Raw genomic sequence first — 14,798 nt, 5'->3', positions numbered from 1 at the left:
TACGGAATAAGTAATTTAATTTGTTGGGTAACCGCACTCCGAATAAAGCAAAATACTTATATATCCAGCAAAGTAAAATTGTGGTGCATATTTATTTGGATATGATGGTGCCCATGCAGCATTTGCCACTAAGAAACGAAACACACAAATATCTGACGGGAAACATTTGACAGAACATGCCACACACCAACACAGTTCAAAGTACCCCACAGCGAGCAGCAGAATGCCTAGATTATCTCAAATCGTTATACAAAGGGCATGTTACCGATAAAAGAGATGGATAAGTAATTCATAAAAGTTCTCCGACACCAAAATCACAGGTTATGGAATAAGAAACTGACACCCAACTACAGACAAGGCAAAACGCTGCATATTTCAGAACAACTAAATCTCTGGTCTGCGGTGGAAACTTCAAGGTCACCTCTAGACTGCCACTAGCTCTACGAGGTTATACTATTGGTAGACCACTGCAATACAAATGCCAAATAACATACCGTAACCAACTCCTGGGCCCCCACTTGTGGCGTGGGCGGCACACCTAGCGACAATAGAGTTGAATGTCCCCCAACATGCTTCCAACAATCGATCTGTCAGTCAATGACAGTCAAGCAATGGCTTCCTATTTGAATGTAGTTATTTATCGAGTTTAATATAGCACGAAGGTATCAGAGCTCTTTTCAAAGATATCACAGCAGCAATAACATGAGATAGATGTGGATTAAATTAAGGTACATAGTGACACTATATGAAAATAGAATACGATGTATGGTAAGAAATGTGAGCAAATTGTTCAGAGGTATTGAATAAAGGGATCCACCAGTTTAAACAGAAGTACAACAAGAGCAGGATTTCAGCCAGTCCTATTTACTGTATAGTGACAGGCAGTTTTAAAAACTCTTACCTTCCCGAGGAAGTCATTCTTGCTAACAAGGTCCCAGTCCCAAACCTCTACGGTCAGTTTCTCCGTCAGAGCCGTGTCCAGGTCATACTCGAAGGTTTCGTTCCAGCGTGGATAACAGGACTTCTTCACCACCTGCAGGAAGGCATAAGGAGGCCACAAACATATTCATTGCAGGGTCTCGAATGCCTGTTCTCTAAGCCTATTCCTTCTCAATTTACTCTAATTACACATGAAAGTTAGAATTTTGTCTACCGTAGAATGAAAATTTTAAATATAAATAGACTCAGAGTAACAAGGGGGTCTTGGGAAGGACAATACAAACCGCGTTCCAATAAGACAGATGTCAGACAATAGTTAAATGCACCAGAAGTCTATAACTGGAGTCAGCAAGGTAGAACTTTTGGGTTTGTAAGAAGAATATCTGTGTTACCCATAATGATAATTCTGACATCATTTTATAGGGGCAATGAACTGTCAGAAACCAGGTAATTTAAATCTCAAATAAATGTTGGAGTGCATACCATCCTGGGAGACTAATGTTGCAAGATAAGATATTGTGGATAGGAAGCTACTACCAGATGCGATGAATAGATTAGTCCCCAATATCACATGACATTTTTAGGTCTTTCCTAGAGACTGCTTTAGCTGTCTTACCAGCCTCATGTACTAAAAAATAAATAATATATACATCCATAGAGTGTCGGTCCACCTTTGAATCAGCACTCTTCATTTATTGGTCAGTTCAACTGCCATTCATATTTCCATCCACCACAAGATACAGCATGGGACAATGGATGAACTCACTTTAGCCACTGGCTCTCTTACGGGGCGTTTAATGACATTTCTACTGATCATATGTACACAAACACCTAAAAAGAAACAAACGTCTGTGCTAGGGTTGGTCGCAAATAATTAAATGTGATAATGTTTTCTTTCCATTCTTTATCTTTACTTTTTTAATCAGCCTTGCATGTTTAAACTATGCCTTTAGGTGAGAGTAATTCTAAGCCAATAGTACGTTTTCTTTCTGCCAATGAGATCATATTTTACTATGATGTGGATTAAAACTATAAACGGTTCTTCGAGGAACATCTACTCGTGAGGAAGCACCAGTATGGTAAAGTAAAATTATACATAATGGTTATTTTTTTTTTACAATTTAACATGTTTATTGAAAGCATATGGCTGCCACATTTAGGTTTTTATTTGTGTGACATATGCTTACAATAAAAACAAACAAATAACCATTGAACTATTTTGATAAGGCCAGAGCAACTGGCTTTGCTAATGCATGTTTAATTACTTAGGAGCAATTTGGACAAGAAAGCAGTTCTTCTACTTGGTTCAGAAGCCACTTTTCTGCATCAACCTTTATTGTGACAGCAGCCACCAACGTAAATGATGCTGAAATGTCTGCTAGGGATAAACCTTACACGTATGGTTTTCCACAAAGGCACACACACTTATGTATATCATAACACCAAAATGCCAATCTGGCCTCTGTATTTCCTGTTCTTACGAGTGACAGGTTACGCAGTTTGTTTGAGCATCTTTTGTTGAATAAGTTAGGGCCACCATGTGTTCTTGCCATGCTGCCCTCAGGAGACACAATCCAAGTGGAATCCTTGCAGTAAAAACCTAATTCCTATATATAGCTAATGGCTGTTTAGTTGATGAACCAGAGCCATAATTCTGAGCTCATTGGCCGCTGCCCAAAGAGAGTGGGTCTGTGGACGCAAAATCCCTTTGAATGGCAGGGTATGTTTGTGTGAGCACAAGGTGTCTCTCTTGATCAGTGTACAAGAGCTGATAAGGTCACAGAAACAACACTGCACCAGATTATCAAGGCAAGCCGTGCATCCCATATCCACTCGAAGACCAGAGTGGCAATGATTCTTTAAAGAAACGGGTCCATTGTCCAGGCATTCTCAAAGTCCCAACCCAGAGCTTTGTTTAGATGCTGGAAGAGTAGGTGTGGGAGGCTACTAGGTAGAACGATTGGAATAGCAGTTCCACCTAGTGTTGAGTGAGAACAGTGGCACAAGAATTTGACTCACAGGGCACCTAGATCGCCATGAAAGTCAAAAACATGGCCATCTTGTGGCTGCAGTGGGGGGGTTGCTAACCCCAAGAATATGTTAATATTGCCAGTCACCTCACAAGGATAATGCCCTGAGAAATTGGAAGCGTGACTGACTGCACCAGAATACCATCACCCCTGGTATGAAGTAAAGGTATGGGCAGCAAATATGGGCACAATGGGCAATAGGTTATGTTGCAGGGTCACTATTGGTCTTTGTCACAAGAAGCGGTCATCTCTAACTGTCCTGCGGATAGCTTCCGCTCAAGTTTATTGATTTACTCTTCTACAGCTAAAGGCATTGTTGCTGAATCATGAAGGCGTTTTTACCAATTTTTCATTCAAGCCACTTTTTTTAGGGTTCTCCACATTAAGATTTTTAGTGCTGTTAACCTGCTTCCCATTTTTCGAGTTGAAATTGCCTGCATTGTGTTATGCCAATATTTTGTACCTTCCTGCTGGTTCCTTTTGTGCTAAATGTGGTCCACTTTCAAGTCCATTCTAGGTCCACTGCCCTCAAACAAGGACAAACAACTTCACAATCAGAAAAGAAACTCTTCTAAAATTAAAAAAACTCTTTGGCTTTAATTGTTTTCAGAGTAAAGACATCACAGATTGTAATAATATTAAAATAACAAATGCCAAATATACATGTATTTTTTAGGGAGATTCGACTTACTGTGCATTTGTTTTAGATAGTAAATTCCAATTTATGCGGACATATTTTTTCTATTTGTCTTCAATGTACGTTTTGGAGATCTAATTCTTTAGTGATAACTCTTTTCTTTTTCTGGGGTTCTTGAATCTCTTCCCCTTCCATTAGCCTGAAATAACTTTTAACTAAACAAAGATACATCATTTCATTGTAGGCCTGCTATCATTAGTCATAACACAGGGGTGGTTCCTGCTTTTGGGCTCGGGGGCTGAGCTATTCTGAAACCCCTACGTCTTTTATACAAAAATATGAAATACATCAATTTATTTGGAGATACATTGTATCTAACATTGCATTTATGTCTGGGCTGTCTGTCCAAGGCTGCCTGTCCTGCCTCGCTCTGAACAAGCAGCGGAAGTTAGGCAGTAAATCAACTTTCTACAAAGTGAGGCAAGACGCAGGGATTACTTTTCTACAGCCCTTTTATGTAAATAGAGCTACTTATGTTCAATAACATTCTTCCAGAGCTGCTAATATTATTAGCACTGTAGTAGTAACCACATTAGACAAAATTACATTAATTACCCATATGCAAGATTATTAGCAGTGATTACCTCCGTGCATCGGGAAGTGATTACCTCCGTGCACCAGGCACGGTTGACAGCAATTATGTTAAAAATGCTTTGTTAATGTGGGATGCTTCTACAAGGGTGATGCATAACAGCAATAGCTGCAGTGCACATAGCACCATGTTAATTTTAGTAATATTCACCCCAACACTGGTTGATTTTTATCATTCAAATATCAGCTTCAAATATATTTTGGAAATTCAACATTTTTCTCCAAATACCAGCTTTTTAATTTGCCATCATATATTATTTCAACCAAAGAAAAGCTTCTAATGTAGTTCACTGGCATACTCACAAGAGAGCTACTTACAAGTAGCAGGAGAGCGACCAGGAGGTCACGAGCTACTCGTTTGTAAAGCCTGCTTTAAAGCCATGGGCGTTTCTGTGAAATCCACTGTAGGCCAGTGACGCTGCCGGTGTTGCAGGCAGCACCCCTGTATGAGGCCAGGCCAAACATCACTGACCGGAATAGATTCCACCCTTTCCCGTTACAGGATACGACTCGATGCGAGCTTGGTAAGTGAGATTTGGCGCCTTCTCTATGGTAATGGTAAGGGTTAACGCTAAACTTGTATTGGGTATCTTGTGCTGAAATGCCAGGTTATGTTGACCTTCCCGTAAAACCCTAGGTCGTAGCTGTAGATTGCGGGCCCCTTTAGAAATGGAACTGCTGTATTTGTTTCCCATCGAATGTGGTCCAAAAGTCGTGGAGGGTTTTTGCTCCCTGGCAAAGTTGACTTAAATATCCTCAGCTTTGAGTGTGTCGAGCTCAAAAGGGAGAAATATATGGATATAGTTTCCTTTATCGTGGAATACCAGAAAGATATAAAAAAAAACATGAATTGCTATGACTATGCATGCCTAGAATATGGTGCACATACTTGGTGCTTATTAAGGTCCTGATTTATTTAGATTGATCAGGACGATGGTTCTAGAATGCTTTATCCCCACTCTTAACATGTTTTGATTTTAAAGACAGACGCTGTAGCATGCCAGATGTTTGTGGTTGAGTAATTCTGGCCTCCTGGCTCTGTGATATGGCATTAAAACAGTCAATGCAATGGGTCTCTGTCGGGCCCTACGTTCATGCCCGTTACATTAAAGCCAAAAACACTGGGTGAATTCCAAACAATGAATATTCAAAACATTACGGTAATGCCTGTCAGCATCATGTTGTGTTTCTGTGTTGTTCTCGTGCATCTTATTACAATTGTATAGTGCATACTTTGAACTGAGTTGCTTCAGGTATTCATGACATGCGGCGATTGAGAGCTCTGGAGCTGAGGCTGAAAGTAGTATGTGTTCTTCTCCACAGTGCCTGTCAGTGGATTGGCCTCTTTGCAGATCACCAATCACAGAGCAATTATCACAAATCCCAGGTGCAATTGAAATTCTGTGTAAGTGTGTGTGAAGGGGTACACAGTTGCCAAATAAAGTGCTTACATGTGAGTGAGTGCAGTATAGGTTAGAGGGCGTTGAAGTAAAGTAGATGTGAGCAAGTACATTCAGGAGAGAGTAAAAAGAAGGGGCTGAAGAGGAAAGTGATGAGGTTTATGATATGCAGATGGGCGAGATGTGTAGAGAACAAAGGGTATACATGTCTAACATAAAGTGCACGTAACTGAGACCAATACTCCTTACAAAGGCCGCAATAATATTTAATTCACAGTTTCACAACTTCAGAACTGAAACATTTTCAATGCTAATTATTTACAACAAAATCATTGTTGTTACTCATTTATCTTAAACAGCTAGCAACCACTGACAAAGCCAATAGTCCTGGCAGGTTTTAGGTGTGTGTCAGTTGTTGCGTTACATATCTGCATGCAATAACAGGGAGCTCAGAGAGAAACCAAAATACCAGTTCGGTGACATACTATGGGAACGAGAAAAATGTGGTTACATGCCTAAGCCATATCCCTTTTAGAGACCCCACAATTTTTCATCCCAATTAAAGCCCTGTCTATATATGTGTGTATATGGCTGATTGCAGCTGTGGGTGCTTTCCTAAGCCTGGTTAGAGCATTTTCTTCGAAGGTTGAGACAGCACACAGTGCAAGACACTGAGCACGCAGACAGTTTAAAGGGCCTGAAATTGTCGCACTGTACAATTTGCATATTACAGTAAATGTTTTTTTTGTTCTTTTTATCGTAAATCTTTATCGAGAGATTAAAGGTGTATACATTCATAAAATTATAATACATCATAATAGACCTACAATGGACGCCTTTACCCATACTGCCTGGAGAACCTGGTGATCCCTACCTGCTGTACGGGAGGTGTCTGAACTGTGACCTGGATCTCTCTGGCAGACCCGCTCCCCTGTGCTGGTGCTCCCGCTTACCCCCCGCAGCCGCATCTTTCCATCTACAGTACGGCCACCGAGTGGGGGTGAGCTCCTCGGCTCATTAAAAACTACAAGACCCAGTAGACCTTGCGGCCGGAAGCCGCATACCGGGACAACGCGCCAGGAGGGGCACAAATATCCGCGTCACTCCCCATGTTGCGGGAGCGCCCAGGCTAAGCCCAAGACAAGGGTGGGACCGTCCAAGGCCGTCATAGGCCGGAGGAGGCCGGGTCAGGCCAGGTCTCTTGGATTTTCCACTGTCCGGGTACAGCCAACAGTTTATTGTTCCCGGATGCTCTGGTAGCGCAATTCCATATCAATTAATCGAATACTGACTGCCATGTACTGTGATTATTAGTATTGGCTCATTGCGGGGATACTCTGTAATTTTAGGCCAATGGGGAAAAGGAAATTACCAAGTCCTGGTGGCGCCAGGTCAAATATTGACACTCAGCAAACTCTATTAAGTTATCTGTCTGGCGCGGTAGGCGCAATCGACAAACAGATCAATGCAGTAGAGGAATCAATCGAGGGAACTTCATCTAGACTAACACAGCCCTTAGCCCTTTGGGTGATACTAAAACTAACCATGTAGACAACATAAATTCACCAAATGGTTGTATTCAGCATGATTCTGACGATCTCTTACTAATTACGAATGATTCACCAACACAACCCCCGAGAAAAAGCAAAAAAAAACACGATCTAGCGACATCCAATTTCCCCATAAAGACATCCCCTCAGTAACAGTACATTCCTCTATCATAAAGAAAAAGAAACCCAGTTATACTCCACAGGGTAATAGACGCCTAGACAAACACAAAAACCAAACTAAACAAAAGGATAAAGTAAATCCCAACTCTCTATTACGAAGTGACTCTCAACAAGAGATACACAACTTGACGTTGGTAGTAGAAAGACTGGACTCATATGTTAGGATCAGATTAGACCAGCTAGTGGCAAGAATGGAGAATATGGAAAATCTACTAATCAATAACCCTCAAAATCTGAACACAGCTCCTAAAACATCTAGGGGCAACTTATCATCTAATCCCCAATTGTCAGGAATAAAGGCCAATTCACTGAACACGTCACAATCTCCTTTAGAAATTACTACCCAGTCTCAGTCACCACTGAAAAAAGCACAGGATAAAAGAGCTTATTATTTCTTTAAACCACAAATTACATCAAAGAGTAACACCTTAAAAACTACATATACTGGTACATCGAAGATACAATCTCCCGCTGCTCAGCCCCACTCAAAAGAAAAACACTCTCTTACTCCAGTTCACCCTGCCACATTAGTTGCAGATAGCCATTTAGACTTGCCACCAGAGGCCACCCCGTATATTATTGTATTAGGAAATGTACCCTTTAGTCAAGCTTGTAACGCTGAAACTTGGTCATCTCTCAAAAATAAGTCGTTACACTGGCTAAGTAACAGGGTCGGCCTACATAGAAAATTATTTCAAGAATTTAAAATGGCCAGACAAGTGCAGTGGGTAGGAACACGTGAGAAAGCTCTGTCAGGCGATTGCATAGTACTAACTTTTAGCTCGCCAATTCTAGTAAATGAAATTCTGAGGAGGGGAGGAAATCACATAATTGATCCATTGGAGATAAACATATTACCATTGGGTCTTTTCTACCCGCCAAGCAATGATATGCATCGATTTACTCACCAGAGAATAGTCCCCATGGCGCAAGGGCCCTCATACCCCATTACCACCTTTAACAGATTCAATGTTCTCTCAGGGCTAGATACCAATGACTGACTGGATCTAGAAGACATCACGAAGAGAGATGTGCCAGGTGGAAATAATATAGTGAGTTTCGAGGAACCTTCAATCTCCAGACCCCATTATCTTTGGCCTACTGGATATGGATGACGCAATAAAAACAGATAATGGCGTCTTAAACACAACTCAAATAAATTACCAAATAAATGAGGATCCACCCTTGCACATTACGGGTGAACTACCCATATTGTCTACTTTGCAAATCCACATTATTTTCTGGAATATAGCAGGACTTTTGTCAAAATTTCAGGACGAGAAATGGTTTGACCTAGTGAGGAAATATTACATAATTTGTATCCAAGAAACCTGGCTGAAATCCCCAATTCACTTAGTAGGCAATAAGACATATTTCTCGGCGGCTATAGCATCGAGTTCTGGAAGATCTAAGGGTGGCCTAATAACATATATATCGAATACACTGGCCTTAGAGGAAATAGTTCCAATAAAGATGGAAACAAACTACCAGATCATGATGCTGCAAGTAACCAAGCGCTCCTTTTATATTTTAGTAAAGTTTTATAATAATTTGAATTCAACTGACATAATTGACGTATTAAATCAGGTTTCCTACTTACTGCAAGAACTACGATCAAAATATATGAACAACTCCATTGCGCAAATTTGGGGTGGAGATTTTAATTTAAATTTGTGCAAAAAAAGTTCTACCAACAACTGTGGTATTTATGACGATGAGGAGAACAGCCTAACACATTTTACCCACACAACCATGGGCAACCGAATGAATGAGATTTTGCTTGGAATAGAGCTAGGATTTGCAAATGAACTAGCAACTCCCCCAGTCTTATTCTCATCAACATTTAACGGGAGAGGATTAAAAAGCTTAATAGATTTCATTCTCGTTTCATTTAGCATAGCATCGACTATCTATACTTTTGAAACTATTAATAATGTATTGAGTGATCATTTCCCCATTAGTCTCGTCCTGTCTGTGCCAACAAACACAGAGGAGATAAAGTACTTAAATCTACTTGACCAGCAGGCCCTAAACTTAGACAGACTAAATGGTTTCACATTAAAATGGGCTAAAATTGGTCAGGAAGCTATAATGACTAACATAGTCAAGCAAACCTTGCCCTCCATTGAAAACTGCCTTGATCCCGAGGTGACACCGGAAGAAATATTGTCAAGTTACAGTGTCATTGTACAAAATATAGAGAAAGAGTTAACCGTAAAGCAGGTAAATACAAGTAATATTAAAAAGGGCTGGTTTAACTCTAAATGTACAAAAACTTACTCACTATTAAAAAAGGCCCTAAGTAAGAAAAATGGGGACAAGGAAGAGATCAATGGATTAAGGAAGGCATACGCACTAGCCCTAAAATCTCGGAAAAGGGAGATAAGAGATGATCTATGGAGTCAACTCCATAAAAGTTGCTCCACAAAGGATAGTTCAACCTTCTGGCGAATTGTTAGATCTCCTTTCCTCTCTGAAACAACCGAAACTCCCAAATTAGATGTAGCCACAGATGCCACAACATGGGTGAATCACTTTACGAACATATTTGCTATGGAAATGGAACAGGGAACACAACAAGAACAAAGTGAGGAAATGGTTCAGGCTCTGAGGCAAGTAGAATACCCAATCTGTTTGAATTTTACACACAATGAGGTAATAACCGCGATAAAAGCATTACAATTGGGGAAATTGCCGGGGCCCGATGGGGTCCCGGTGGATTTCTTTAAATATAATTTAGATCTATGGTCCCCGATCCTTACCAGAGTACTTGAGGCCGCCAAAGAAATTGGACTATTAGAATCCTGGTCCACCTCAATACTAGTCCCAATATATAAGAAGGGCGATAGAAATAGTCCATCTTGTTACCGGCCGATTTCCCTCCTGGACTCGCTTGGAAAGGTGGCTGGTCGCATCCTCCTCGAACGACTACAGGATTAGACAACGGAACGGAAAATAATCTCGGATTTGCAATACGGATTCCGGGAGGGACTAGGGACAGTAGACCAGGCCCTGAATTTAACACTTCTTGCAGGAAATAAGCAAAGGGGGGCTTCTTGCACATGGTATATGTGGATTTGACCGCAGCTTTTGACTGTGTTAGTCACTCAAAGCTGTGGTCAATCATTTTAGAACTGGGAGTAGATCCCTCATTGGTGAATTTTTTAAGAGATCTGTATACAGGAGCCACAGCACGAGTTAGGTATGGTACCAAAGGAAAGCTAACAGGACCCTTTCGAGTAGAGAGGGGGGTCAGACAAGGTTGTGTTCTGGCCCCCTTCCTATTCACTCTCTACACAAATGAGCTTGAGGTGGCAATGTTGGAAGGAAGTAAAGATCTCCCTACAATAGGACGTCGGCAAATTCCAGCATTGCTATACGCCGACGACGCGGTAATTCTCGCCAGAACTCCTTTACAGCTGCAGCGGGTCCTAGATAAATACTGCGTGTTCACGACCCGCCTAAATCTTAAGGTGAACATAAAAAAGACCTTTGTGATGCATGCCGGCCCATGACCAAAGAATTTTAAACACATATTTGTCAATAATGTTCCGCTAGAACACACAACAACATATCCCTATTTAGGGATCTTATTTGACAATAAGTCCAAATGGTCAGAGGCCGTCAACTCAAGAAAATTGTTATTCCTGAGGCCTACCACGGCATTAGTAGCATTTGCACAGAAATTGGGAAAGAGATCCCCATTAGAAATGTTAAAAATCTATCGGGCAAAATGCATAAGCGTGGCAACCTATGGCTCAGGGGTCTGGGGATATGCAAATGTTGCCCAGTTACAGAAAGTAGAAAATACGTTCTTAAGGTACTTACTTGCAGTCCCTAAGAGTACTACAACGTATGGATGCCATCTTGAATTGGGCTTAGATTATATATCAGACATAATAAAAATACAACCAATCATGTTATGGCGCCGGATCTGGTCCACGGATCAATGTGAGCTAACAAGATTACTCATACAGGATTGCATGTCTCTAGACAACATGGAAAAGATTAAATGGTTGGCATATGTCAAGGCATTCTTTGTCGATCTTGGGCTTGACAGACATTTTTCCGATCTAAAAACAATAGCCGAGATCTCGAGAAAAGAACTAAAAAAGGAAGGTCTAACACATTTGGGCCAGCTGCGACCTACAAACGAAATAGGGAAATCTTCTGTGCAGCATCTTTTATTAGCTCAGACTACCTTTAGCATACAACCATACCTTTTGTATAATCTAAACCAATATGAAAAATTTCTGTTAACTCGGTTTAGATTTAATATATTCCACCGGTTGATATCTTTTCCATTGCAGAATGACTGGTCTACGACCCTAATTGCCTGTCCTTGCAATATCATCTCTGCACAATCTTCTATTCATGTTTTATTCTTTTGTAAATTTTATATTACACCCCGTAGGCGATGGATTGTTTCACTTATGAGAGTATTGGGTATACGAGGGTGTCGTCCAGCCTTTCTGGTGCTTCAGTACTTAGAAAACGAATTACATGCAAAAAGTATAGCCTGTTTTCTTAAATTTTGTGTAAAGCATTGTTCAAATCTTTTGATAGATATTTGCACAAAGCCATTTGCACATTGACACTTTATACCTCTTTGATGAAATTGTAGATAATATTAGATACCTTGTATTCTGTTTGTTAAAGAACTTGCCAAATCGTTTTATATTTTTAATGAACTGAAATGTGTTTTATATGTACTTTTATGGTTTTTTAACAAATTATGGAAACTGAATAAAGTTGAAATTGAATTGAATTGACCTACAATGGTCTAGTGATTAAACATATACAGTATAACATAAAGAAGAAAAATGTGCATACAAGAGAGAGAAGGGGAGGAAATAAGAGAAATGAAATAAAAGACAAAGTATTAAGAAAAGAAAAGAAGAATATTGGACATAGTATGCTAAGAAATATAAATCTGGCTAGATATAATCATGGGAAACAGTTGGACAAAGTAAATTAAGGGATAGGCAAATATAATTTAGAACTAATAACATTTATTGTGTATGTAATATGAAGTCATATATCTATCTATATATCTATCTATATCTATCTATCTATCTATCTATCTATCTATCTATCTATCTATCTATCTATCTATATATATATATATATATATATATATATATATATATATATATATATATATATATATAAACGCATCGCCCACTGAAGGGAAAGAATAGTGGGACCAAAGGCAAACTACAGAGACCAGCGTGCCTCATTAATTCAGCCTATCGCGGCGCCCACCAGGGGGCAAACATTTCCATTCAGCCACTCGTGACGCCCACCAGGGGGTAAACATTCATAAATGAGCAATTGGGACTGTGTGCCTTTTAGCCTCTTTGATGCTTCTGGCTTCCTTTGATCAAGGTCAATGCTGACCGAAATGCATCAGGAAGGAGACCGCCAGTGCTTTGCAATTTGAAATAAAAGACTTTCATTTCACCTAATGTGTGCGGCTCACCCCTCTCTCCACGAGAAAGGTCCGTTGTCATGTTTTTGCGGCGTGGTCCTGCCGCGAGCTATGCACCACCAGCAAAAAGAGCGCCAACAACTGCCCGCAAATGGACCAAATTGTGACTCATGCGGATGCAATAAGGGCAGTGGCAACCGCCAGGGACTGGACCTTGGTATTGGACCCCAGCAACTCCAAGTCAGTATGCACGGGGATTAGGTGACTGCATTAACAAATACGAATTTTAAACGCATCGCCCACTGAAGGGAAAGATTTGTGGGACCAAAGGCAAACTACAGAGACCAGCATGCCTCATTCATTCAGCCTATCGCGGCGCCTACCAGGGGGCAAACATTTCCATTCAGCCACTCGTGACGCCCACCAGGGGGAAAACATTCATAAATGAGCAATTGGGACTGTGTGCCTTCAAGCCTCTTTGATGCTTCTGGCTGCCTTTGATAAAGGTCAATGCTGACCGAAATGCATCAGGAACGAGACCGCCAGTGCTTTGCAATTTGAAATAAAAGACTTTCATTTCACCTAATGTGTGCGGCTCACCCCTCTCTCCACAAGAAATGTCCGTTGTCATATATATATATATATATATATACACATATATATAGTTGATGGAAGGTCATGAAGGGTACAAGATAGCTAAATAGATCAATTAAGTAGATAAATGAATAAATGGGTAAATAATAAATAAAAGGATATATGAATAAGTAAATACATATTTGAGAGAATAGATATGTCATTAAGTGAATAAGAAAATGGAAGAATGGATAGATAAAGAAATGAGAAGAAGGAGAAAACAGGAGTGATACCTCCTTACTATGTCGCTCTAGGTCTGGAGGTGTTACGGAGAAATTGCTGCACAGCTTTATGCCCACGAAGTGAGTCGAGGAAAGAAGAGGTACAGTGGTGCTGTTTTCTAATGGCTTATCCTGAAGGCGTCAATCTCTTGCACCTAATCAAAGGCAGAGCTCTCATCCAGCAACAAGAGCTACTCCTTTGCTGGTGGAATGTTATTAAAAGACTGGCAAATGGCTGTGCTATAGTCTGCTACGAGAAACAATCTTTGGATTTTAACTTCACAGCCCGGTTTTCATTGTCTCACAGATTCTACTGTAGCTACAGGGGCGGCCTTAGGCATGTGCAAGCTGTGCACCTGCACAGGGCAACCAAAACCCCAGGGGCCTCCATGCCAATATATATCCTTAACCACTTGGATGCTAAGGTGTTTTATGGCTTTGAATGTAATTTCCATTGAAGTCAATGGAAACTCCATGACGAGCTGGGCTCGTCATGAGCGTCGAAGGGGTCAATATAATAATCCTCTGAGGATGGATACATATTTGCATGGCGGGCCCTGGCAGGGATTTGGCGGCCTCTGGCTCTGTTTCACTTCCAAACACCCTGACCCTCCCCCTCCTGAGCTACGGGGGGGGACTCTGGCCCGCCCCGCCCTCCTCTTCCGGGGCCCCCTACCTACGCTCCCTACCCAGGGCCACCATGAACCTAGAGCCGCTCCTGGTAGCTACAACCCCACTGCCAACAAGTAACCTGAGATTACCAACAAGCATTAACAAAACCAAGCAGTTTGGTTTACCATTGGTGAGCAAGCAAAGTGAATTGCTTTGCTAATGTGATGCTGGTTATCTTGAAAGTATATCAAATAGTTTTCTATACTTTTAAGAAGCCTGCCGCGTTGCCTGAAACAACATGTTCAGCGTTGTCACATTGCACATTGCATAACGCAATACAGTGTCCATTTTGTCACAAAGGTATGAAAAAGACTCAGAGGAATTGAAACTCATCACCTTGTCTCTGCCTTGCATTTTCAGACACTGTGGTGAGTTTAGTTTGACACTAAGGGGTCTCTTAGCAGCACCACTACCTAAGCTCGGGGGTAAAGCAATCCTCTCCCTACCCAGTTAT

The 14,798-nt window shown here is 40.9% G+C and overlaps 1 protein-coding gene across 2 annotated transcripts in view; it reads right to left on the bottom strand.

Annotated features, from left to right (window-relative positions):
- LOC144822310 (ras GTPase-activating protein 4-like) overlaps nt 1-14,798 on the bottom strand; it is a 528,733-nt gene that overhangs the window by 198,153 nt on the left and 315,782 nt on the right. For both annotated transcript variants that reach the window (XM_078679660.1, XM_078679661.1), the window contains exon 7: nt 902-1,033. In XM_078679660.1, coding sequence (XP_078535786.1) covers nt 902-1,033 — 132 coding nt within the window. The remainder of the gene's footprint in view (nt 1-901; nt 1,034-14,798) is intronic.

Source organism: Lissotriton helveticus, chromosome 3_1, assembly GCF_964261635.1.
Source record: "Lissotriton helveticus chromosome 3_1, aLisHel1.1, whole genome shotgun sequence".
Classification (NCBI taxonomy): domain Eukaryota; kingdom Metazoa; phylum Chordata; class Amphibia; order Caudata; family Salamandridae; genus Lissotriton; species Lissotriton helveticus.
The sequence above is the reverse complement of the archived record's forward strand: the minus strand, read 5'-3'. Positions and strand labels throughout refer to the sequence as shown.